At 41.4% G+C, this 25,591-nt stretch overlaps 1 protein-coding gene and 1 long non-coding RNA gene across 3 annotated transcripts; one reads left to right on the top strand and one right to left on the bottom strand.

The window, feature by feature from the left end:
* Positions 1-522: 522 nt before the first annotated feature.
* On the bottom strand, positions 523-6,836 carry LOC120716602 (homeobox protein OTX1 B-like). 2 transcript variants are annotated; one of them, XM_040004146.1, is made up of 4 exons: positions 6,521-6,836; positions 4,520-4,711; positions 3,126-3,277; positions 523-1,913 (listed from the first exon to the last, which is right to left on the bottom strand). In XM_040004146.1, exons 2-4 carry the CDS (start codon positions 4,614-4,616, stop codon positions 1,122-1,124), a joined length of 1,041 nt encoding a protein of 346 aa, XP_039860080.1. In that variant the 5' UTR covers positions 4,617-4,711; positions 6,521-6,836; the 3' UTR covers positions 523-1,121. The 2 variants fall into 2 exon arrangements, with proteins under 2 accessions (XP_039860080.1, XP_039860081.1); XM_040004147.1 differs by lacking the exon at positions 6,521-6,836 and having other exon boundaries at positions 4,520-5,004.
* Positions 6,837-9,123: 2,287 nt separating this feature from the next.
* LOC120716742 lies at positions 9,124-22,676 on the top strand. The gene is made up of 4 exons (XR_005692034.1): positions 9,124-9,137; positions 12,623-12,628; positions 20,329-20,333; positions 22,499-22,676. It is a non-coding gene; the product is annotated as an uncharacterized LOC120716742 (long non-coding RNA).
* The last annotated feature ends 2,915 nt before the right edge of the window (positions 22,677-25,591 follow it).

Here is a 25,591-nt window from a genome sequence, read left to right as displayed (position 1 = left end):
ATACATTTACAATGATCTTAAATTTAAATGCAACACCCCAGAGATTTACTTTCAGGGTGTTGCATTCATTTGCTGCTTCTATAATTCCATTATTTTTTCTATAAGGCATTTTTTAGGCATTTAGTCCATCTCCTGCTCATGGTGAAATGATTGGCCAAGTTTCCAGGTGCTAATATGTATAAATTAAATAGAATAAATGAAAAATAAAACACTTGGTGAAATCTTTCTGAAAAAAAAAAAAAATTTAAAGCAATATTTTTCAACCAAGCATAAAAAAATGCCTTTTGGTGCCATAGCAACAACTTACACCATAAATAAAACAAGTAAAATGTTCAAACTGTTGTTCATGTGACCATATCTACACCTTCAAACCAGTTAAGCCAGTTTAGCCTGGTTTATTTTAAAACTAAGCTAGTTATTGTGTGATACTCTAAACTGCTGTTCACTAGCTAAAATTGATGAGATTCATTCTGTATTTAGGAATAAAAGTTTCGTTAGACTGTTCATGTTTATACAAGACTTTATTATAAAGACACGAATGTACATCTCTCAAATTTCAATGCAATACTAACGTTGCGTGTCTAAATTCACATTTTTAATTTTCTTTCCTCTGCAGAGAACAAATAGCAGAATCTTTCACCTTACAAACAATTGCTGCAATTAAGTCTCCAAAATAAAATACCCACAGTTCCTCAACAAGAATCATGTTGGAAAATGATAGCAGCATCCTGTTTCAGATCTAAGAAAAGCCAACTCAAAAGTCCAATGTATATTAATCTCAGAGAGGATGTGTTTATCTTCTGAAGAATGATCTGTGTGGCAATCCCAGACTGGACTATAACAAATGTTCCATTGAAGTTTCACTAATAAAGGCCTTCAAAAGGTATAGCGTCAGTTTGTCTTGAATCTTGGAGTAGAAAAATAATCCTGGATGAATCACTCCACTGAAAAGCACACAGTCAAAGTTGAGGCTTCAAATCATATTGATTGGCTCACAGTTAAACTTTTTTCCTTTTTCAAATGTCACTACTTTTACTTTAAAGGATCTCCAAAAATAAACCACCAACAACAAAAAAAAATACTTCTTTAAAAGCACAGAAGAAAAAAAAAAATACAGGAAGTCACAGCACTTGGAAACGCCATGAGGCCTGGTCTTTATAGTCCAAACAGTCGGAGGCGTTGAAGTTGAGTTTCCAGGCTGAAGCTGCTGTCTGCTCTTTGTAATCCAGACAGTCTGTGGAGTTAAAGGCGAGGCTGGGTGCGCTGTATGCCTGGTGGTGGTGCGGTGGGTGGTGGTGATGATGGTGGTGTCCTGACGTCTGGCCAATGTGATGATGTGGGTGTCCTGACATGGAGCTGCTAGTCATTGGGCTGAGCTGGTGAGGGTGGTGCGGGTGGTGGTGGGAATGCATGGGTGCCAAGTATGAGCCGCACTCAACGCCACCAAAATAGGAACCTGATGCTGAAGCCGGGTATCCCTGGCTGTACGCTGCTGCTGTCTGGCTGTAGGAAACAGGATAGGACGACGTTCCACTTGTCGCAGATGATGACACAGAGCGCTGCATGCAGGACGCGCTGGTAGGGGCGGCAGGGTCAGGCAGAGTGGCCGGTGCTGGTGCTGGTGAGATAGGTGCCGGGCTCCAGATGGATGACACTGGAGCAGTGATGGAGGTAGATGTGCTAATAAGACCAGGTCCACTTAGACCAGAGGAGACAGATGAGGAAGAGGAGGCGGATGAAGAGGAAGAGGTGGAGGAGGAGCTGGACACTACTGGCGGAGTGAACTGACCGCTGCTCTCTGAACCAGTGCTCTCTCTGGTTGGAGATGACTTCTTCTTCAGTGGTTTTACCTTGGCACTGTTGCTGCTCTGCTGCTGCTGCCGACACTTGGCTCGTCTGTTCTTAAACCAGACCTGAGAAAGGAGAAGAGGTCAAAAGGTCATCGTCATGCATGCACCAGGTCAGAAATAACAAACTGTAAAACCGGGCTGAAATAGCATGAAGGAAACACTTGCTGTTGCTGTTCGTTATTATACTTCCTCATGTAATCCCACCTTACCTCTTGTACACACTTGCACAATAAATACATAAATTAATTAATTAATTAATCTTTAGAATGTGTAAATATGGGATGTTTTTGGCACTAAAAATATTTCAAATGAAATGAATAAAAATTATGAAAACAAAAACAATTAAAAACAAATCTGTTTCTTACTCATTTTTTCAAACTTGCCAAAGATTTAAGGCATCTAACAATAAGATGTTTATGTAAATTACAAATTGTGGTGAATGCAATGTCCAGTGTTGATGATATTTTAAAAATACCTGATGCATGCCAGCGACATCTTTAACTTTAAACTTTTGTCTGGTGCCTCCTTCAGTAAGTGCTGTGGTGATGTATATAAGTGATGACATGCTTTAGAAAATATTTTGTAAAAAGTGGAAAATGCTGATAAATAAAAGTATTATAAAATATTTTGATTTTTAAATGTAAATAAATTTTACGTTTTGAAACATTACATCTTGTAAGTCTGATACACTGCTTTCATAATGTTCAAAAGATTGCATTAAACTATATTAACTGCCTAAGAACTCTTTTTATAGCAAACCTTTTTATCACATTTTATTTTAATAAATCCTGTGATGGCGTTTATGGTCACAACTATACGATGAGTATATTAATGTAAAATGGTGTTCTATGACATTGTGGTTTATAACATCAATTTAAAAAGCGTTTTTAAATGCAAATCTCCATAAGAAAATCAACCACTGCAGCTGAAATAATAATACAGATATCTGGGCTTGTCATAGTGTCATATCCCAGATATGCTATAATCCCAGCAGAGGGCTGCTAAAGCCAGCCATGGAAAACCTTTCAGAGCCTTCTTTAAAGAAAGCTCACCACATCAAAAGGTGGCCCTGCGTTCTGCCACAGCCCAGCCAAATCCTTCCCTTACATTAAAGACTTTTCTCATAATCATGCAGATGCCTGAGGTTTTAAAAAATCCATCGAAAGGTGCCACGAAATGTAAAACGACAACTTCGGTGCATGGAAGTGCCTTTTCTTGTCCTACATTTAAACATTTAAGTTCTAAACCAGGAAACAGGTTTTGTGTGTGGCTGACCTGCACTCTTGATTCCGGCAAGTTAATTTTCAGCGCCACCTCCTCCCTCATGAAGATATCCGGGTAACGGGTCTTGGCGAACAGCGACTCCAGAATGTCCAGCTGAGTCCTGGTGAAGGTGGTTCGCTCCCTGCGCTGCTTCCGCGGGTTGGCTGAAAACGAAGTGCTTGTTTAGCATTGGACTGAAGTCTATTGAACACCGTATAATACTAGTTTGCTCGTCCCAAATTACAAATTTCCAAACCTCGAGCATATCGCACCTTCATTAAGTCTTTTGCTTTTAATTTTTGGATGCAGAAGTTATATTCCTTTTTAAGATTATTTAAATCTTGGCATATAACCATTTCCTCCAATCGAGACAAAGGGGAGTGATAGGCCTGTATGAAATATCATATTAAGGTCTTGCGAAGTACTGCGAAATAAAGCAATGACAAAGTTCGGTCTTGAAGTTTCACTTTTGGATTTCAAAGTAATTTATCTAATAAGAACATTTACCAGATAACAGTGCTCCTTACAAATTCACCATCGAAATTCCAAAAATGTTAAAGGACGATAATATGACGCTTAGCAGGGATCTGTCACAATCATTACACTCACTGCTTAGCAGTACGAAAACGGAAAACAAACCAAACCTCCCATTAGCTTGAAGCAAAACACTTTTTAGGCTATGGCAATTTGGTTATTATTATAAGGATATTATTAGGAATAATTTGGCTGAAACTCATGCGGTAGTCTGCGTTAGGTTCTCACAGCTAACCAGCGTTAACACGGGCTTCAGGGGTCCGGGCCCACCAAGTAATGTCACTAGTAATACACTCGAACTATAAGTCGCACTAATTATTACAGTCTGATAATGAAAAACTTAAAACACTCATATCCCAGATATGCCACTGCATATCTGCCACTGCCACTCAGTTTATTCAGTTCACAGTATAGAGTCTCTGCAGCGATCGGGGTATGACTGAGGAGGACACTGAGCAGATGGGCCTGTGCAGGTCAGAGTCTTTGAAATTAAAAAGAGGTCTTTCATCAGTTTGTACCACTTGTTTTAAAGCACGGTTAAAGCTTGAAAACTGCTAAACAAATAGAAAAAAAGCGTGGAGGAATATTATGCGCGCGCTAGTCAGATGTTCTGGTGTCCTGGTGAGTTAACTAATCCACTTCTGCACTTAGAGAAAACGCCTCTCCTGCTTTGCCTCTATAATCTGAGACTGATATTTGTGGACTTTCTAACTGCGGCTCCATTTCTACGTTACAGACGGCAAATGATAATTTTATAATGCTTTTTCATGGAATAGGAAGGTGAATCGATTCCCTCCCCGTCTCAGTATGTTGCATCTCCAGTTCACGTAGTCGTCAGTTTGGCACCGACCCTGCAGCTCACGGATCCTTACCGGGATATCCCACAGACGGGTGCAGCAGGTCCATGGCAGCTCCGCTCAGGCCCAGCCCGTTCATGCCGTACGGGGCCTGTTTGAGATAGGACATCATGCTAGAAGCAAGCGGGAGGAGAGACCGGAGTCTGGACGGAGAGGGCAGGTGTAGATCTCCCGGTTGTCGAGTGTTCAGCTCCCCTGTGTCCGGCTCTGGTTGTGAAACGCAGATGCGCGACAATTAATACTCATAATAAAAGAAACTTATTGAAAAGAGGTAATTTCGTAAGTGAACACTCAAAGCTTATCACGCAAGCAAAAAAAAAAAAAAGTGTTCGCTGAGAAATAAAACTCACAAAAAACAAACACAAAAAAACAACCAACAAAAAACCACACACGCAGAAACGATGCAAAACTTGACTTTGGGGAGAAGCCTGTCAATAATAATAACCCCAAACATTAATCACAGCCTTTAACACTCTGAAAACACGACAAACACAAATACAATTTCATGCTGTTAGAAAAAGTATAATAATATTGATCGTCAATTTAAACATTTGATTTTTTATATTTTTATTTTATATTTGGGGCGTTTAAAATCATTTTAGCCCATGAATGTTAATGTATTATGAACAATAATAATCACTGAAAACCAAATTACCCACCAAGAAGCTTTAAAGGAAAACACAAACATATGAACCTTTTCACATATTTGTGCTGGGGAAAACCCCCAACTCCAGCAGTAAAATAAACTGGAACAAAGTGTTACAAAACGCCTGAACTTTGCCTGTGTTGGAAGATAACATCAGTTTAGAGACCCCCCCACGCGCCCCAAAAAATGCTTAGGCTACGGGGGAAACTGAATTCTTTTTTCTCATAAAGAAAACCTCAAACTCCCGCTAAACTATTAATCTAGTAATCACATTTTTGACTTTTCTTAAACATCCACCAGGATGTTTTAACAGCCCTGTTATCACTCAGATCTTCATTATGATTTCATTAATTCAATAGATCAATAAAATCGACCTGCAGCAACGTAGGTTTGCATCAGTCCAAATGAACTTTTTTCTCAAGCAGACGTCTTTGCAAGTATCTGAGTCTTAAGTGGTTGCTCACTAGATCTTAATATTATAAATTAAAAAAGAAGTATTTGCTATTCCTGTCCTAGCTCATATTTTATTATTTCTTTTATATTTCTCCAGCAGTTCTTCTGAAAAAAAAAAGAATGCGCAAAATGGCACACGTAATCATCTGACACATGTAACATTACTGCTTTTCGCTGAAAATGAGTTCAAATAAGTAACATAACCTAAATTGGGGTAAGAAAATATAACAATAAAGACATGATAAAATACAGAAAGCTTCCATATCTACATTTACAGGGAATATCCATCATGTTGGATTTGATTCATTTATCCTTTTCTGTAAAACTCGAGTCTACATTAGTGTGGGGCTAAATATTGGCTGAGAATTTCCAAAATCCACTGGGGTCCGTTTGGCAGCACCTGGAAGGTGCCGCGGGCCTCCTGTTGGATCTGAACTGAGGCCTCAAGCGCCAAATAAAGCCCGACTTATTTCCATAACCACAGGAAGCAGACAAACCGCGCAATGTAAATGCTAAACTTGTGTGCAAATGAACTCCATTACAATTTAGATTAGGTCAACAGTGCGACAATTAGCAGAGTGCCCTTATCAGGAAAGTAACTGGTAGGCTGCGGGCTGAAAGTCCACCGACAGAATAGAAAGTAAGACCCCCCCCCCTAAAAACAAAACAACTTTTAGCTGGAGCGATTGATACGTTTAAAAGTTTTGTGTTGTTAAAGTTGTGAAATATGTCATTGATAAATAATTATATTTTTTGATTGACTGACTTGTTTTTAAACATTGCCTTTTAAAGATAGTTTTCGTTGATAAAACGATTACATATTCAAAATGGAAAAAGAAAGACACGTTCACAAGCGAAGGGAAAAGAAAAATAGATCATTAAGAACAATTAAAATTAGGAACACATTTCAGTCTCACCTTCTTCGGGCTCCTTATTTTAAAATTCCCTTTAAGTGTCAAAACAGTAAGATCCAAAGTTCAAGAAAAATATCCTCATGAAGCGCAATTTTTTTTTTTTGTTATTTGGCAGAGGTAAGAAAAAAGGTTCGGAAGCTCCACGTGAAAACCACACCTGTCTTCGATCTGTTAAACAAATGCGTACGGAGAAATGAACAAAAACTAAAAATAAAAAATAGGCCTTATTTCTCTCTTCCGCGAGCGTTTTGTCTCCAGCCGACGCTGACGGATGGAGATTAATGAACGTCTCTAGGGCCCTAGCTTCTATGAGCCCAGAAAGCACACGGGCCTTCTTTCTGCGAGCCAATCACGGCACTCTGCGCCTATACAAGGCACGACAGCGACCAACCAGCCCCCGAGTTTGACACCGAAAAGCCCGCCCCTTGCGAATCTAAGTCACATCACGTGACATGAGTGAAAAGTTCAGGTCAGAAAGTTGGAGAGTGGTTCGGCTGCCATTACAGCGAGAAAACCACGATTCAGGTGCAAAACCTGAGATGGAACCTTGATATAATTAAAGAAACATTTATAATAATTAATGTTAACATTCATTAAATTAAACGTTAGCTTTAATCTGGCTTTGAAGAGTAATGAAAAACATTGATATTTATTAGGCGTAGTGTTTTGAGTGTTAAGTCATTTCCAATATGGTTTCACACTTAGGTCGCATTAATATTTACTTCAAAGAATTTCCATCAGATAATAAAAATGGCAGAGCTTTTAAAAACAGTTAAACGAAAGAAAACACAAATAAACAAACTATTAACTATCACATTAGAAAAACACATTGTAGTGTTTCATTTAAGGTGTAATAATAGAAAAAAATAAACCTGTTTTATTCCGAGTTAATCACAAGCATATCTCAAACAACCTTGTTCTTCTATTGACAACATATCAAGTAAATAACCAAATAATCTATGTTAATGGAGGAACAACCACCCGAGAAAGTCTGCCTTGTGGCCTTGAGGAAAAAAATGAATAATAATCAAAAAGAATAAAATCGGTATGTTGTTTGGGTAAATGAGTATGAACAAGTTTGTAATCTATCTCATCGCTTTCCCCCGGAAATTGGCTGTTGACGAAGGTGACAAAGCCAGGGATTGATCACTAGTATCAAGATATCAAATGGACGGAATCATTGTTGTGGAGGGTTTTTGTGGGTCTAATCCCAAATTGCAGGAGTATTTTCTTAATACTAAACCCGTAAATCCAGGGATCAAGCAGCTTGAAGAGGTTTGTGTGTGTGTGTGTGTGTGTGTGTGTGTGTGTGTGTGTGTGTGTGTGTGTGTGTGTGTGTGTGTGTGTGTGTGTTGGAGGTGGGGGTTAAGTTTGGAGAGGCTCTCATCTGTGGTGTTGGTGCTTATTAAAAGCAAGATGCATAAAACCCCAGGTTATCAGAAAGCATGGAGGAGGCTTTGGCTAGGTTGCTGCACATTTTCCCACCTTGTATATGAAAATCTCACATAGAACCTTCCATGCAGACAGGGCAGAAACCCCCTAAAATCTTCAGTGTGCAGAGAAGATTTTAGGGGGAGAACACGTGATCCTGGATAACTAAAACACACTATCTGCTATCACTGTGATTTTCCTCAGTTCTTGCCCAGCTGGGACTTTCAGGTAAGCAATACTAAAACTTGATAATACTGAAAAATTGCCTCAGTAAGAGGCAAAACTGTACAAAAATCTTCTAATCTGATGCATTGTCTTAGGTGATGTAAATTTAGGATTGTTTCTCTAATAGTGCATTATTTCCCCAAGACTGTGTCATGTGATAATCTGTAGAAAACTGCTGTGGTAAGTGTGAGTGATCTAGTTCTTACTGAGCTTTGGGTCTTTGAACTATTTTCTTACGCTACAGGAAATGAGTCTGTACAGCTGATCTGCAGTTTGTATTTCATATATTTTTCTGGAAATTTCTCAGTATGATGAGAATGTGATTATGTAACACCTCCTCAGGACAATTACATTGAGGAGACGCTACTACAAGAAATGTTTTACATGTACTGACCTATATTGAATTTTCAAAATATCATGTAACTGTCCTTTTTGGATGTGTTATAGACTCTTTTACCAGACAAAGGTATTTTGAGTTTAATTAATTTTTTCCCCCAAAAACAGACAGCACACAGTAAACAAAGATAAATTTGACTGAGAGCATCATTAGTATTTTTCCCAGACATATTACAGAAAAATATGATTTATTTCATCAGCACAATGATGTGGAAAAATCATATGAAAATCTGATATCGTGATGGCTCAAGCTCAAGAGACCATCTGCAGTTAACACAGCGATTTTATACTGTGAAGTACACAGTTTAAAAAAATCTTTTAAAATTATCTGTTATATTTAAAAGCAGTCAAGCCTTTTTTTTACATTTTACATGTATATTTTTTTAATATCAGAAAATACTACCAATAAATGTAAACATATTTTTGCAATATTGATTTATAGATCATGTCATTTAGGCACACAGTTTGTATGATACCACAACCCTAAATCTGATAAGAATAGAATAGAATAGAATAGAATAGAATAGAATAGCTGTTACTGTCACTGTTACAAGAACAATAAAAGGCAGTTTGGCATCTCTCCATGTGAAATACACAATAGCGTAAGTAAGTATTTACATAACAACACAGATAGATTTACATTTACACAAGAAAGATATGTACAACTTATTCATACACCTGCATACATACACATACATACATGTATACATACATGTATATATACATGCATATATGCATGCGTATGTACATACTTCCGCATACATGCTTACACACACACACACACACACACACACACACACACACACACACACACACACACATACATGCCATCTGAGGAGCAGGTGCATTGAGAGGTGCAGTGTGTGATCAGTGATATTGCACATTGAGTGAGGGGGCTGTTGCTACGGTTATAATAAATACCGTTTGGTGATTACCTTTTAATCTCTTTGGTTATGTGCATATGTAACAGAGAGAATACACATTTTATGATCACCAAATGGGCGTGCACAGGTATGAAAAGATTTATCTGTTTAGAGGTGTCCATCTGTCAAGTTGGACACTGTCACTCTAAGATATACTTTCGTTAGCCATGTATGTGTCAACATTTCTTTTCAGGCCATCGGCATCTCAAGAGTTTTAGATTTCATGTATTTCAAAGATTTAACCTGTAGTTTCCAAAAAGTGCACTGAAAGAGGACCCGTGCCCAAGGACATCTATCTTTTTTCTATTTTTTTCAAACGAAAGTTTTTTTTAAATCTGTAAATCAAAACCAGAATTTCAAAATGTAAACAGGGAGGGAAATGTTTAAACACGTTGTCCAGAGTTTTAAACAAATAGAGAAACATGCTCTGCTTGATTAAAGAAAATGCAACATAGTGGACTGATTAAAGTCTGAAGTTAAACCTTTCTATTCATTAACCCATTTCCATTATGTAAGTAAAAGAAATCCTGAGAAATCTGGTAATGTGCACTTTATCAACACTGTTAACCCCCTAAGGTTTTGTCAAGTATAACTCTGTGTGACTAAATCACTAAATTTTAGGGAAATTCTGAAACTAGGTTTGAAATATTCTTTTGATTTTATGTTAATAGATTAAGCCTCAGTGCTAAAGGATGCCTTGCTCATATCTCTATTACACACGCTAATTCTGGCAAATGGAAAGGCAATGCGTTGGTTAACATGCCTTTTAAAAAGTCAACCCAAAGCATGAGCAGTATAGACCCATCTATATACAGGAGGCAGTCAGGGTGGATCCCCGAGTGCCTCCTGTTGAAACCTGTGTAGTTTCCATGAAAGTGTGTTCTCTGTTAATACTCTGTTAATTCCCCCTTAAGAAACTGTGCTCTCCAGAAAGTGTCCTTTCTCACACTCTGACGGTACTGCTACGAATCCACCCAGGTGTTGGACTGACAGAAGGCAGAAACCTGAAATGAAAAATGTCTCGTTATTCAGTGTCAGGTACAGAACAGACAGCAGCGAACACTGACAGAGACAAAGTGAAGAGCAGTGAGTGAGGAGTATGTAGCTGTCAGTCACTGGCCCCTATGGCCACACCCCTCTCATTAAGAAGACAAACAATGAAGATAGAAGGAGGGTGTGGTGGGGTGGTGGGGTTTACAAGCAGGGAGAAATCAGACACCAGGGCCACAAAACCAACTGACCCCATCCAGTACCCATCACCCCCTGAAACACAGAGAGGGATATGTATGGAGGGAATGACTTGGATGTGTGTATGTGCATATTGTGTGTGTGGGTGAGTGGTGGGATGGGGGGTAGACTTCCAATCCTTTTAGGATTATGCCCCCTCCAACCCCACACCCCCTTTGGCTCTGTTCTTCGCTCTTTCACTCTACTGCCCCTCGGGCAATCACCTTAAAACTTGCATAGCCAGCACTCATTCAGATGTCTCTAACAATGTGTAGCAGTGGTAACCATGTGAATGCTGGCAAGGCATGCAGGAATGCACAAATTCAGTTCCCTGTAACCCTCCCTGTAAATGGATTAAAAAAAAAACATACTGAAGGTGATGAAGCATTTCCCAGGAATGGTTATTTTAAAATGGTTATTACCTTAAAGTACTTCTCTGTTTGAAAGAGAAATAAGATGTGTGTACTGCATGTGATCTTTGCAGAGCAAAAGTTACAGTTCTTGAAAAAGGTTTGGGTCATTAAAAAAATATCCCCTGCTTCCCCCCCCCCCTATAAAAGCACCTTTGATTTGATTTAAAGAAAAAAAAAAGTTCGTTCATCATAATTTTCTTTCTTTTGAATTTCTTTGATTTTATTGTTTAAATCAGTCCCATCCAATCAGAATGTGGCAAACTAGCATAATTTCTTATTTCCCCCTCACCAGTTTTATTAGTAAATTCAAAGTATTGCATAAAACATTTACATTGTATTTATAAAGCACCAAATCACAACAACAGTCGCCTCAAAGTACTTAATATATATTGTAAGGTTAAGACCCTACAATAATATAGAGAAACCCCAGCAATCAGATGACCACTTATGAGCAAGTACTTTCGCCACAGTGGGAAGGAAAAACTCCCTTTTAACAGGAAGAAACCTCCAGCAGAACTAGGCTCAGGAAGGGGCGGGGCCATCTGCAGTGAGCTGTTTGGGGAGACGGGAGGGAGACAGGAAATACGTCATTTTCAATTCTGGATGCCAACAAAGGGTCAGAATTACACTGCATGCTAACAGTTGGAACAATAAATTTTTTTCAAAGTCTGCACTGCAAAAACCTAATTGTTTTTCAGTTTTCATACGAATAATAATGCTTGAGTTAAGCTGCCCAAAAAGTTGATTCTGTTCAACTGGATGTAACGTTTTTCATTGGGAGAAACGTCATCGCTCATCCGACTAACTTCTTCAGTCTCAGCTGACTGGAGGTTTCCTCAACATTATAAACAGTACATTTGCTTACTGATTGAAATTAGCACCACTTACGAACAATGGGCTGTAAGGTCAGTTTTATGATCGTTAATATGCAAATTCACATGACCATTGATTAACAACCACTGATCAAAGAACATTGATCAGTGACAACTGATCAATGGTCATGAGTACCATTCACAGAGAGTTGGGGAATGGTTGCAATCACAGCATTGTAAGATGGTGAAAGATGTACCCTTAGGCCCCCTCCTCGATTCAGAGATGGTCTTTTCCCTTGTCCAGGATGTGTACAGCCTAATCATTGAAAGAGTGTCCACTTGTCTGTAGGTGTAAATAGACTGCGGAGTCCTGGCCTAATGAGTTAGCTCTTCTGTTTGTGCTATCTGCTTAACCAGAGGTTGTTTGGTTTCCCTGGATGTATAAATCATAGCAATTAGAGATTTGACTTTCCCCCAGGTGTTTGCCACATACAGTGGCTTGCAAAAGTATTCGGCCCCCTTGAACTTTTCCACATTTTGTCACATTACAGCCACAAACATGAATCAATTTTATTGGAATTCCACGTGAAAGACCAACACAAAGTGGTGCACACTTGAGAAGTGGAATGAAAATCATACATGATTCCAAACATTTTTTACAAATAAATAACTGAAAAGTGGTGTGTGCGTAATTATTCAGCCCCCTGAGTCAATACTTTGTAGAACCACCTTTTGCTGCAATTACAGCTGCCAGTCTTTTAGGGTTTGTCTCTACCAGCTTTGCACATCTAGAGACTGAGATCCTTGCCCATTCTTCTTTGCAAAACAGCTCCAGCTCAGTCAGATTAGATGGACAGCGTTTGTGAACAGCAGTTTTCAGATCTTGCCACAGATTCTCGATTGGATTTAGATCTGGACTTTGACTGGGCCATTCTAACACATGGATATGTTTTGTTTTAAACCACTGCATTGTTGCCCTGGCTTTATGTTTAGGGTCGTTGTCCTGCTGGAAGGTGAACCTCCGCCCCAGTCTCAAGTCTTTTGCAGACTCCAAGAGGTTTTCTTCCAAGATTGCCCTGTATTTGGCTCCATGCATCTTCCCATCAACTTTGACCAGCTTAATAATAATAATAATGGATTGCATTTATATAGTGCTTTTCGGGACCCCTCAAAGCGCTTTACAATACCACTATTCATTCACTCTCACATTCATACACAGTTGTATGTGCATACAGTTGTAGCTTCCCTGTCCCTGCTGAAGAGAAGCACCCCCAGAGCATGATGCTGCCACCACCATATCTGACAGTGGGGATGGTGTGTTCAGAGTGATGTGCAGTGTTAGTTTTCTGCCACACAGAGCGTTTTGCATTTTGGGCAAAAAGTTCCATGTTGGTCTCATCTAACCAGAGCAGCTTCTTCCACATTTAGGCCACGGTTCCTGGGTTGCTCTGTTAAGTTGTTCCTTATTTTGATTTCCCCTTGTGACTTTTACCCTCTGTGTGCCCCTCTGTATCTGTGAGCCCTCATCTCCCCTCCTTGTGTTTCATTCAATGTTTTCCCCAGCCCGTTATGTCTGTGCTCTCTCTCTCTCTCTCCTCCTGTCTGAACCTCTGTGTACTTCCTGTTTTACTTTGACAGTCTCTCATCAGTATGCGTCATGTTGTGTTCACTCCTGCCCTGTCTCGTTACGATTATCTGTGTCAGCTGTGTTCCCCGTGTGCTCCCACTTCCCTCCTTAACCCTCTGTGGATTTACGTCCGCGTCTCCCTCAGTTCGGTGTCGCGTTCTCCCTCATGACTGTGTGTGATTCTACCTGTGTTTTCTGGTGAGCTTTATATTTAGTTTTTCCCAGTTTAGTTTTCTATAACTTGTGAGGTGCTTTTCCAGCAATAAAGCTGTGCTTTTTGAGTTTATCCCCCGTGTCCCCGTGAGTTTGCGTTTGGGTCCAATTCCTGCCTGCCACACAGCCGAAACCATGACACTTAAACAACCTCTGAGGCCGTCACAGAGCAGCTGTATTTGTACTGACATTAGATTACACACAGGTGCACTCTATTTAGTCATTAGCACTCATCAGGCAATGTCTATGGGCAACTGACTGCACTCAGAACAAAGGGGGCTGAATAATTACGCACACGCCACTTTTCAGTTATTTATTTGTAAAAAATGTTTGGAATCATGTATGATTTTCGTTCCACTTCTCACGTGTGCACCACTTTATGTTGGTCTTTCACGTGGAATTCCAATAAAATCGATTCTTGTTTGTGGCTGTAATGTGACAAAATGTGGGAAAGTTCAAGGGGGCCGAATACTTTTGCAAGCCACTGTACCTGAACCGATGACTTATTGGTGCTCCAGGGTTGGATCACAGAGTCCTCTTTTCCACTTCTTACATTTATAAGTTGGCCAGAATAAGTGAAACTGGGGAAACCATGGCACACCCATGTTTCTGCCTGTAGTACCAACCCTTGTATGTGAAATATGCAGAATCAAGACACAGTTCCAAGAGCAAACACACTTCGTGGGTGCTGAGGGTGGTTCTGTTGCTGAGGTTGGGGTTGTCCTGTAATTTCTTACGAACTACTTAAACTGCTTCACTGACTGGAACACAAGTAAAGAGAACGTCGCATGAGGCCATTGTTTCATCTGCCTCCCTAATGGCATCTCTCATTTTCTCAAAAAAATCCAAAGTGTTCTGGATTTGGTGTTTAGAGCTGCCTACCAACAGATTGATAATTACAGACAATTGTTCAATCCGGACAATCCAGATGGATGATAATGTTGTCGTCATTACTAAGCAATGTGAATGCCTTTCTCTCCTCCATGCTGATGTTGGATGCTGGGGACTTTGCATTGCTTAGACAGGCCAAATCTTTCGTCCATAGTTGGTCTGCATTGCTGAAAACTAAGCTGTTTTTAATTTTTTTTAAATTTACAGTTATAAAAGGGTGTAAAAGAGTGTATTTATTTATTTAATTATTTATTAAAAAACCCTAACCAACCTACCAACTGACCAAACAAACAAAAAACCCCTGAATAAACCAGCTAGTATTGGTGCTTAAAACCAAATCCAAAATAGTTTTCTTTTGAAGGTCCTCATTAGACCCTTAACAGAGGAAACATAATTGTTTCAGGGCACTTTCATGGGTTGTTTTGGATGTTAGAAACAAATCAATAACTTGATTTTTCAGTTGGAATATTTGTCAGTTCTGACACATCACAGCACAACAGCACAAAATGGGAACATTCATGCGGCGATCTGGAACCTTTGTATGATTATCAGATAAGTATAAATGAGCAATATGTCTTCTCATGGTCCTAGATGTTGGACTAAGGGTTTTTGAATACTTGGTTTCAAATACTTGTTTAAGTATTTTCTGCTTGATTCTCAAGTTAGTTATTGTTCATATCTTTATCTTCTTGCATTTCCTTAGTGCTTTCAATCTCAATTTCTATCTTCCTCATTACCGTTTTATGTTCACTCATTTTCAGTATTCATAGTTATTTCCTGTTTTACTTTGGTAATAATAGTCATCTATATATTGTCTTTGGATTGACTGATTAGCTGCTCACTGTATAACTGTTTGGAAAAGAGCCGTCTAAAATGTGAATTTACACCTTCCCAAACAACTGCTGATCTTATGCACATGACACTCCCACCCTGCCCTTAGTGTACACGAAAAAGGGAACTGCCATTTGTCCTTATCTTGTAGTCCAGTCAACTAGAAGCAGTGAGAGAGTTTGCTCTATCATCAGGGCTGGGCATTTGATAGGATTCTGGCACTACAGCTAATCAATCTGCAGCACAGAGCTGCCAGAAGATGTGTAACAAAGCTCAAAGAACCTCACAAATGGTCCAGTCCTGGGGATTAGCCTCTGCACAGGATTAAATATTGATTTTGAACGTCTAAAAAAGCTTATTGTATAAAACTGCAGCAGACTACAAAAGTAGCGGACTCTATTCATGAATCTGTCTTTCAGAGAGGAGCATGAACTTTCAAATACAGAGACCCCGAGCATGAATTAAAACAGAAATAAATGGAGGAGAAATCAATGGCAGGGATGAACTATGGTGGCACATTGTTAACTGGGGAATCACAAGTCTCCCTCACTTCTTCATGTTGGAGGTGAGAGGGTGGTATATTTGCTTCTTCTGATTGTGATGACTACTTTATTGTAAATCCTAAAACTTTCTCACGTTATATTTGACGATGGGCCGTTTCTATGGGAGTTCTAGTTTGTAACTCAAGTACAGCTGAACAATTTAATGGTTTTATGAATGATTAAAATATGTATGCAGTCCAGGGTGTCATCCTATGACAGCTGGAATAGGCTCCAGGGCCCTATGACCTTGAATTGGATAAGTGGAAGGAAATTGATAAATGGCTGGAAGTACTGAAGTAAATAGGCCTTTATTGGAAATGATTACGTGATTAAAAAAGCAAAATAGCAGCTTTTTTCAGTGATTGTGTGAATGTGTGCGTGAATGGGTGGATGACTGGATGTGTAAAGCGCTTTGGGGTCCTTAGGGACTAGTAAAGCGTTATACAAATACAGGCCATTTACCATTGTGAAAACATGTTGCAAAAAATTAGATGGAAGGTGAGTCAGTTTAGTTCACACGGTGAGAAAGCAACTATGTGGTACACAACTGACGTTCTACTAGCAGCCTGGGTTTAGGGGGCGTGGGTAAAGCCTGGTTCTGCCAGAGGTTTCTTCCTGTTAAAATGAATTTTTCCTTCCCACTGTTGCCAATTGCTTGCTCAAATTGGTCATTCAGTATTATTGTAGGGTCTTCACAATGAAAAGCATCATGAAGGGACTGTTCATGTGATATATATATATATATATATATATATATATATATATGTAAGGTCTAGCCTAGGACCCTTACTGGATATAGACGCCCCATGCGGAAATTGAACTTGCGCTCCTCTGCTCCAAGGGTATGTAGTCTAACCACTACGCTATCCAGCTGCTATTCAGAGTGCTAGGTGCAGTGACTCCCAAGCTAGGCGAGTGGCTCCAGCAGATCCCGGGAACAACATCGGAGATCTCTGTCCAGAAGAGCGCAGTCCTGGGAACAGCTAAGATACTGCGCAGGACCCTCAAGCTCCCAGGCCTCTGGTAGAGGACCCGAGCTTGAAGGATAAACCGCCCGCAGGGGCGAGCTGGGTGTTTATATGTATATATTAGGGGTGCAACGATATTCGTATCGATATTGAACCGTTCGATACAGTGCTTTCGGTTCGGTACGCATATGTATCGAACAATACAACATTTGTAATTTATTTTATCAATTTTCCTTCTGACGATGCTGTCTGTGTTGAGCGCTCAGTGAATCTGTGTTCGACTACTCCGCCTAGGCTGCACTGTCGAGCGCAGATCCACTGAGCGCTCAACACAGACAGCATAGTCAGAAGGAAGAGCGCAGGGCAAGCTAGCAAGACAGAAGTTAAGCTCTCCTTGCAACATGGACCTCATTCAGATCTGGCGTTTGGAATTATTTTGGTTTTCATGTGACGTATGACCCTGAAGGTAAGCGAGTCATGGACTAAAGTAAAACAGTATGTTGGATGTGCCATGCAATGCTCAATTACATTGGTGTGAACTAGTGTGTTAGCGCAGTTAGCTCGTTAACGTGTTTGCCGTCTAGCCCCATGCACGGAGCGATCGGCGGTAGCTCGTTAACGGAGATTTGCCGTGTTGTGGCGTTAAGGTCATTTCAACGAGATTAACCTGAAAGCACTAGTGGGAACACAACGAATATGACTGCACATTTACGCCGACATCATCCTAGTGCAAAGACAAGTGGAAGCAGACAAAAAAAAGCAAGCATGCTACTAACTTTAGCCGAGTCATTTAGACAGCTGTTAGCACATGATTCTCCTTATGCTGCTGAGAATATAGCCCAGAAGAAGCGGATAGTATAGCTTTTATTTTGGAAAGAGACATTTCTCTGTAATAAACTCTCTTTTCCAAAGATGAGTGATTCCTCAATCAGATACAGGGCTTGCAATATCGCTAGCCCGACGTCCCGGAGCTAGCGATTTTTTTCAGTCGGGCTACCAAAATCTATCTCTTCCCTGCCCGTCGGGCTATTGTAGGAAGGAAAAATATATGTCAATGCTTTTGCATTCTTTCAGAAATGTAGCTGGGTAATTATGTCATTGGCATCGGTGAGCCACTGTCAATATGTGACATATTGAAGTCGCGTTTGAATTTGCGCTTGTTTTTTTGCTTTCACTTTGCAATCGTGTGAACTGTGTATAGAGAGCGACAGCACTGATCTGTGAGTGATGATAATTTGTGCACCAATTCCTCTGACATCGTCTTATTAATCGTTAGCTTACTATGCAAACATGACAAGTGAAATCTCCCGCAGCAAGCTTAAACATGTGAGAGGTTGATCGCGCAGAGAATCGCTGAGCTTATGTGAGTGAGCGTGTAAAAGCATTTCAGTTCTGCTGAGCAAAATAAGACAGGTCAGGGTGAAGAAGTGACAGCCAAAGAAAAGCTTACCACAAAACGGAGAAGTTATGACAAATCAGACTATAAGGCAAAAAGAAAGTGCAGCTTTATGGTTTCATGGACAAAATAATTTCTGTGGCTGCAATATGACGAGCTAAATAACCAGGGCTGCACATAAGTGGTCCGCAGGTGCGCATTCGCTGTCAAAATAAAAAACACGCACAAGGGTTAGGGTTAAATTTAAAAACTGTACTTTTGAGTTAAAATATATATTTATAATTTTAATAAATGACAAATTAAAAATGCATGAACATTTTTTTGTATCGAAAAAATATCGAACCGTGACACCAAAGTATCGAACCGAACCGAACCGTGAATTTTGTGTATCGTTGCACCCCTAGTATATATATATATATATATACTGGATAGCGTAGTGGTTACACTACACGCCTTTGGAACAGAGGATCGCAAGTTCGATTCCTGCCTGGGGCGTCTGTATCCAGTAAGGGTCCTAAGGCTAGACCCCCTATGCTAAGTAAGCCTACCGCAGACATGAACGAGACAGATAAATATGAAGGCATGCCGGCTCGGACGTCGCCCGGATCAACAAGGTCCGCGTCAGGTGTTGAGGAACCAGGGCACCCTGACGAAAAGTGGGCTACTGGAACAAGAAGGCATCGGTGGGCAAGAGACGAAAACAGGGCAGAAAGGTGCGACAAAGAAGGTGCATAAGAAATACAGCAAGCTGTCCATACCTGAGGCCTTGGAAACTGCCAAGCAAAGACTCACAGCCTTGGCCAGCCGCTTGAGGAGGTACACCAGAGAGATAGAAGGCAGGAGAATGAACCAGCTGTTCTCCACAGAACCAGCAAAGGTGTACTCTCAGTGGCAAGGGAACAATAATAATAAGAGAACAGCACCACCAAGGCTGGAGACGGAGCAATACTGGAAGAGCATATGGGAGAAGGACGCAACCCATAACGGCAATGCTCAGTGGCTAGTGGATCTGAGGGCAGACCACAGCGACCTCCCTGAACAGGGTCCAGTAACCATCACAGTGGCAGATATCCAAGAAAGGGTCTCCAGTATGAAGTGTTGGACAGCACCAGGGCCCGACATGGTTCACGCCTACTGGCTAAAGAAGCTGACTGTACTCCACGAGCGTCTGGCAGCACAAATGAACCAGCTGCTAGTTAACGAGAGACACCCGGAATGGCTAACCGAAGGTCGGACGGTCCTGATCCCCAAGAAGGGACCGGTCCCCTCCAACTACCGACCAATAACCTGCCTCAGTACTACATGGAAGCTCCTGTCAGGCATCATATCGGCTAAGATGAACAGGCACATGGGTCAATACATGAGCGGGACACAGAAAGGAATTGGCAAAAATACCAGAGGCGCAAAACACCAGCTACTGGTAGACAGAACAGTCAGCTGAGACTGCAAGACCAGACTGACCAACCTGTGCACTGCCTGGATTGATTACAAGAAGGCCTATGACTCAATGCCCCACAGCTGGATACTGGAATGCCTAGAATTGTACAAGATCAATGGGACCCTAAGAGCCTTCATCAGGAACTCAATGGGGATGGGGCGTACAACACTAGAGGCAAACTCCAAGCCCATAGCACAAGTCACCATCAAGTGCGGGATCTACCAAGGAGATGCTCTGTCCCCACTGCTGTTCTGCATAGGCCTGAACCCCCTCAGTGAGATCATTAACAAGACTGGCTACGGATACCGACTACGGAACGGAGCAGTTGTCAGCCACCTCCTGTACATGGATGACATCAAGCTGTATGCCAAGAGTGAACGAGACATCGATTCACTGATCCACACTACCAGGCTATACAGCAATGACATTGGAATGTCGTTCGGACTGGAGAAGTGTAGTCGGATGGTAACAAAGAGAGGGAAGGTAGTCAGAACTGAGGGGATTGAACTACCAGAAGGCAACATTGCAGACATAGAGGACAGTTACAAGTACCTGGGGATCCCGCAGGCGAATGGGAACCATGAAGAGGCCGCTAGAAAGGCTGCAACCACCAAGTACCTGCAGAGGGTCAGGCAAGTCCTGAGGAGTCAGCTGAATGGTAAGAACAAGATCCGGGCCATCAACACGTACGCCCTGCCCGTGATCAGGTACCCTGCTGGGGTAATAGGCTGGCCAAAGGAGGAGATAGAAGCCACTGACATAAAGACAAGAAAGCTCCTTACCATGCATGGAGGGTTTCACCCCAAGTCCAGCACCCTGAGGCTGTACGCTAAGCGGAAGGAAGGGGGCCGGGGACTGGTGAGTGTCAGCACCACAGTCCAGGATGAGACAATGAACATCCAAGAATACATTGGGAAGATGGCCCCAACTGACCGAGTGCTCAGTGAATACCTCAGGCAGCAGAAACCCAAGAAAGAGGAGGGAGACGAGGAACCATCATGGAAGGACAGGCCCCTGCACGGTATGTACCACCGGCAGATAGAGGAGGTGGCTGATATCCAGAAATCCTACCAGTGGCTGGACAAAGCTGGACTGAAAGACAGCACAGAGGCACTAATCATGGCAGCACAAGAACAAGCTCTGAGTACAAGAGCCATAGAGGCTGGGGTCTATCACACCAGGCAAGACCCCAGGTGCAGGCTGTGTAAAGATGCCCCAGAGAGAATCCAGCACATAACAGCAGGGTGCAAGATGCTAGCAGGCAAGGCATACATGGAACGCCATAACCAGGTGGCCGGCATAGTGTACAGGAACATCTGTGCCGAGTATAACCTGGAAGTCCCGAGGTCAAAATGGGAGATGCCCCCAAGGGTGGTGGAGAATGACCGAGCTAAGATCCTGTGGGACTTCCAGATACAGACGGACAAGATGGTGGTGGCTAACCAACCGGACATAGTGGTGGTAGACAAACAGAAGAAGACGGCCGTAGTGATCGATGTAGCGGTTCCGAATGACAGCAATATCAGGAAGAAGGAACACGAGAAGCTGGAGAAATACCAAGGGCTCAGAGAAGAGCTCGAGAGGATGTGGAGGGTGAAGGTAATGGTGGTCCCCGTGGTAATCGGAGCACTAGGTGCGGTGACTCCCAAGCTAGGCGAGTGGCTCCAGCAGATCCCGGGAATAACATCGGAGATCTCTGTCCAGAAGAGCGCAGTCCTGGGAACAGCTAAGATACTGCGCAGGACCCTCAAGCTCCCAGGCCTCTGGTAGAGGACCCGAGCTTGAAGGATAAACCGCCTGCAGGGGCGTGCTGGGTGTTTGTTTTTTATATAGATATATTCCCCTCTTGCAGAAGATGGGGCCTTCTACGAGAGGCCTGGGAGCTTGAGGGTCCTGCGCAGTATCTTTGCTGTTCCTAGGACTGCGCTCTTCTGGACAGAGATCTCGGATGTTGTTCCTGGGATCTGCTGGAGCCACTCACCTAGCTTGGAGATCACTGCAGAGAGTGCTCAGATTACCACTGGGACCACTGTTACCTTCACCCTTCACATCTTCTCGAGCTCCTCTCTGAGCCCTTGGTACTTCTCAAGCTTCTCGTGTTCCTTCTTGCTGATGTTGCTGTCATTCGCTATTTCTATCATTAAGGCCGTCTTCCTCTGCTTGTCCACCACCAGCATGTCTGGTTGGTTAGCCATCACCAGTTTGTCCATTTGTATCTGGAAGTCCCACAGGATCTTAGCTCGGTCATTCTTGACCACCCTAGGGGGCGTCTCCTATTTTGACTTTGGGACTAGAACAATTCCTTGGAATTGTTAGTCTGCCTCCCTATCGATCCCGCTTATCATTCTTGCACTCTTCCTACAATCAGCTGAGCTGATTTCAGGTCATGTGTTGGAGAAGGAAAGTAGTGGGGCAGTCTACAGCGTGGATATTCAATTCAATTCAATTCAATTTTATTTATATAGCGCCAAATCACAACAACAGTCTTTAGAATAAAGGCGCCTTTATATTGTTAGGTAGACCCTACAATAAAATATACAGAGAAAAAACCCAACAATCATATGATCAAACCTTATGAGCAAGCACTTTGGCGACAGTGGGAAGGAAAAGGATGCATCAGTCACGGCCATCTGCCATGACTGGTTGAGAGACCCAGAGATTAATAACAAGTGTGATTCAGCAGAGAGGTCTATCAACACATGTTGAGTGAGAAAGGCGACTGAAAAGGAAATACTCAATGCATCATGGGAATCCCCCAGCAGTCTACACCTATTGCAGCATAAATAAGCGAGGATTCAGGGTCACCTGGTCCAGCCCTAACTATATGCTTTAGCAAAAAGGAAAGTTTGAAGCCTAATCTTGAAAGTAGAGATAGTGTCTGTCTCCCGAATCCAAACTGGAAGTTTGGAAGCTCTCCCTCCCATTCTACTTTTAAATACTCTAGGAACAACAAGTAGGCCTGCAGAGCGAGAGCGAAGTGCTCTAATAGGGTGATATGGTACTACAAGGTCATTAAGATAAGATGGGGCCTGATTATTTCTAGTCCCTGTCAGGACTCTTGCTGCAGCATTTTGGATTAGCTGAAGGCTTTTCAGTGAGTTTTTTGGACATCCTGATAATAATGAATTACAGTCGTCCAGCCTGGAAGTAATAAATGCATGAACTAGTTTTTCAGCGTCACTCTGAGACAGGATATTTCTAATTTTAGAGATGTTGCGCAAATGGAAGAACGCAGTCTTACATATTTGTTTAATATGTGCACTGAAGGACATGTCCTGGTCAAAAATGACTCCAAGGTTCCTCACCGCGTTACTGGAGGCCAAGGTAATGCCATCCAGAGTAAGAATCTGGTTAGATACCATATTTCTAAGATTTTCAGGGCCGAGTACAATAACCATAGTTTTGTCTGAATTAAGAAGCAGAAAGTTAGAGGACATCCAGGTCTTTATGTCTTTAAGACATTCCTGCAGTTCAACTAATTGTTGTGTGTTATCTGGATTCATGGACAGACAGAGGTAAGTGTCATCTGCATAGCAGTGAAAATGTATGCTATCAGAATCAGAATCAGAATCATGTTTATTGGCCAAGTATATGTGCAGACACATACAGGAAATTTGGTTCCGGTAGATGGTGGCTCTCAAGCACAGCAATGTAAATCTCACACACACACACACACACACACACACACACACACACACACACGTGTCTATATATACACATTACACATACATACACAAAGCTATGTAAACCAACTATAAATAACGAATCTAAACTTATATACATAAAATACAGAAATGAATGAGGTGGAATGAATACTACAAAATGTACATAAGGTGCAGTTGCAGTCTGGCAGTGGGAGCAGTGTGACAGGTCAACTGTTAAGAACTGTTATGTCTTCTAATGATACTGCCTAAGGGAAGCACGTATAATGTGAAAAGAACTGGTCCTAGCACTGAACCTTGTGGAACTCCATAATTAACCTCGGTGTGTGAAGAGGAGGATATTACTTTGATTTTTTACCGCAGAAAAGGATGAGAGCATGATGGTAAAGTGGAGGCTGCTCCAGGACAGTAACAATTATGCTGATAATACAACTTCGGGTCCTTGCAAGCACCTGCGAAGACAGCATGCTAATGCTAAGCTAGCCAAGAACACATAGTAATCTTAAAGCTGAGTGAATGCTGACCCCAGCCCAGCATCGTCATAAAGTGAGCCGTTATTTGTGGTGAAGTCAGCCACTGCTAAACTTCAACAGGTAAAAAAGGGATGAGAAGTCAGGCTGCAGCCTCCAACCTGTTCATGTTTCTATAGTAGAATCAACATGACCATCACTTTAAAGTTTGGTTTTCATCTTTGCTTTGTATTGTTGGCTTTGTGTTCATAACTAAATACTAATATATATATATATATATATATATATATATATATATTAGGGGTGCAACGATACACAAAATTCACGGTTCGGTTCGATACTTTGGTGTCATGGTTCGATATTTTTTCGATACAAAAAAAATGTTCATGCCTTTTTAATTTGTCATTTATTAAAATTATAAATATATATTTTAACTCAAAAGTACAGTTTTTAAATTTAACCCTAACCCTTGTGCGTGTTTTTTATTTTGACAGCGAATGCGCACCTGCGGACCACTTATGTGCAGCCCTGGTTATTTAGCTCGTCATATTGCAGCCACAGAAATTATTTTGTCCATGAAACCATAAAGCTGCACTTTCTTTTTGCCTTATAGTCTGATTTGTCATAACTTCTCCGTTTTGTGGTAAGCTTTTCTTTGGCTGTCACTTCTTCACCCTGACCTGTCTTATTTGGCTCAGCAGAACTAAAATATATATCCTGCTGCTTTACACGCTCACTCACATAAGCTCAGCGATTCTCTGCGCGATCAACCTCTCACATGTTTAAGCTTGCTGCGGGAGATTTCACTTGTCATGTTTGCATAGTAAGCTAACGATTAATAAGACGATGTCAGAGGAATTGGTGCGCAAATTATCATCACTCACAGATCAGTGCTGTCGCTCTCTATACACAGTTCGCACGATTGCAAAGTGAAAGCAAAAAAACAAGCGCAAATTCAAACGCGATTTCAATATGTCACATATTGACAGTGGCTCACCGATGCCAATGACATAATTACCCAGCTACATTTCTGAAAGAATGCAAAAGCATTGACATATTTTTCCTTCCTACAATAGCCCGACGGGCAGGGAAGAGATAGATTTTGGTAGCCCGACTGAAAAAATCGCTAGCCCCAGGACGTCGGGCTAGCGATATTGCAAGCCCTGTATCTGATTGAGGAATCACTCATCTTTGGAAAAGAGAGTTTATTACAGAGAAATGTCTCTTTCCAAAATAAAAGCTATACTATCCGCTTCTTCTGGGCTATATTCTCAGCAGCATAAGGAGAATCATGTGCTAACAGCTGTCTAAATGACTCGGCTAAAAGTTAGTAGCATGCTTGTTGTTTTTGTCTTTGCACTAGTGTAGCACCCAACTCAAGTAGCTCTGGATTAACCCTCGGGTAAGATGGTGATAGTACTCTGAGCGGGGCCCTGGGTACGTTACTTATTTTATTGGTAACAGGAGAACGATAGCTAACCAATTTAACCTTTGTACTTAGAAATCTTAATGTTGGCGGTGCCTCCACTTAGTGAAAATAAGGAGTTCTGTTTAATCTTCAACTAAGAATAATGAATTTATCTAACATGCTAAACCTCTCTTTACCTTT

Source organism: Simochromis diagramma, unplaced genomic scaffold (genome assembly GCF_900408965.1).
Source record: "Simochromis diagramma unplaced genomic scaffold, fSimDia1.1 OVJJ01000565.1, whole genome shotgun sequence".
NCBI classification, from domain to species: domain Eukaryota; kingdom Metazoa; phylum Chordata; class Actinopteri; order Cichliformes; family Cichlidae; genus Simochromis; species Simochromis diagramma.
Note: the sequence above shows the minus strand (reverse complement) of the source record. Positions and strands in the feature narration are given on the sequence as shown.

What these genes read in the sequence shown, in the direction of transcription:
- LOC120716602 (XM_040004146.1), bottom strand. Translation starts at nt 4,616, where the DNA reads ATGATGTCCTATCTCAAACAGGCCCCGTACGGCATGAACGGGCTGGGC. An exon ending in CCCGTCTGTGGGATATCCCG is followed by an intron (nt 3,278 to 4,519) that starts GTAAGGATCCGT and finishes CTTCGTTTTCAG; the next exon opens with CCAACCCGCGGAAGCAGCGC. An exon ending in TGCCGGAATCAAGAGTGCAG is followed by an intron (nt 1,914 to 3,125) that starts GTCAGCCACACA and finishes CTCCTTTCTCAG; the next exon opens with GTCTGGTTTAAGAACAGACG.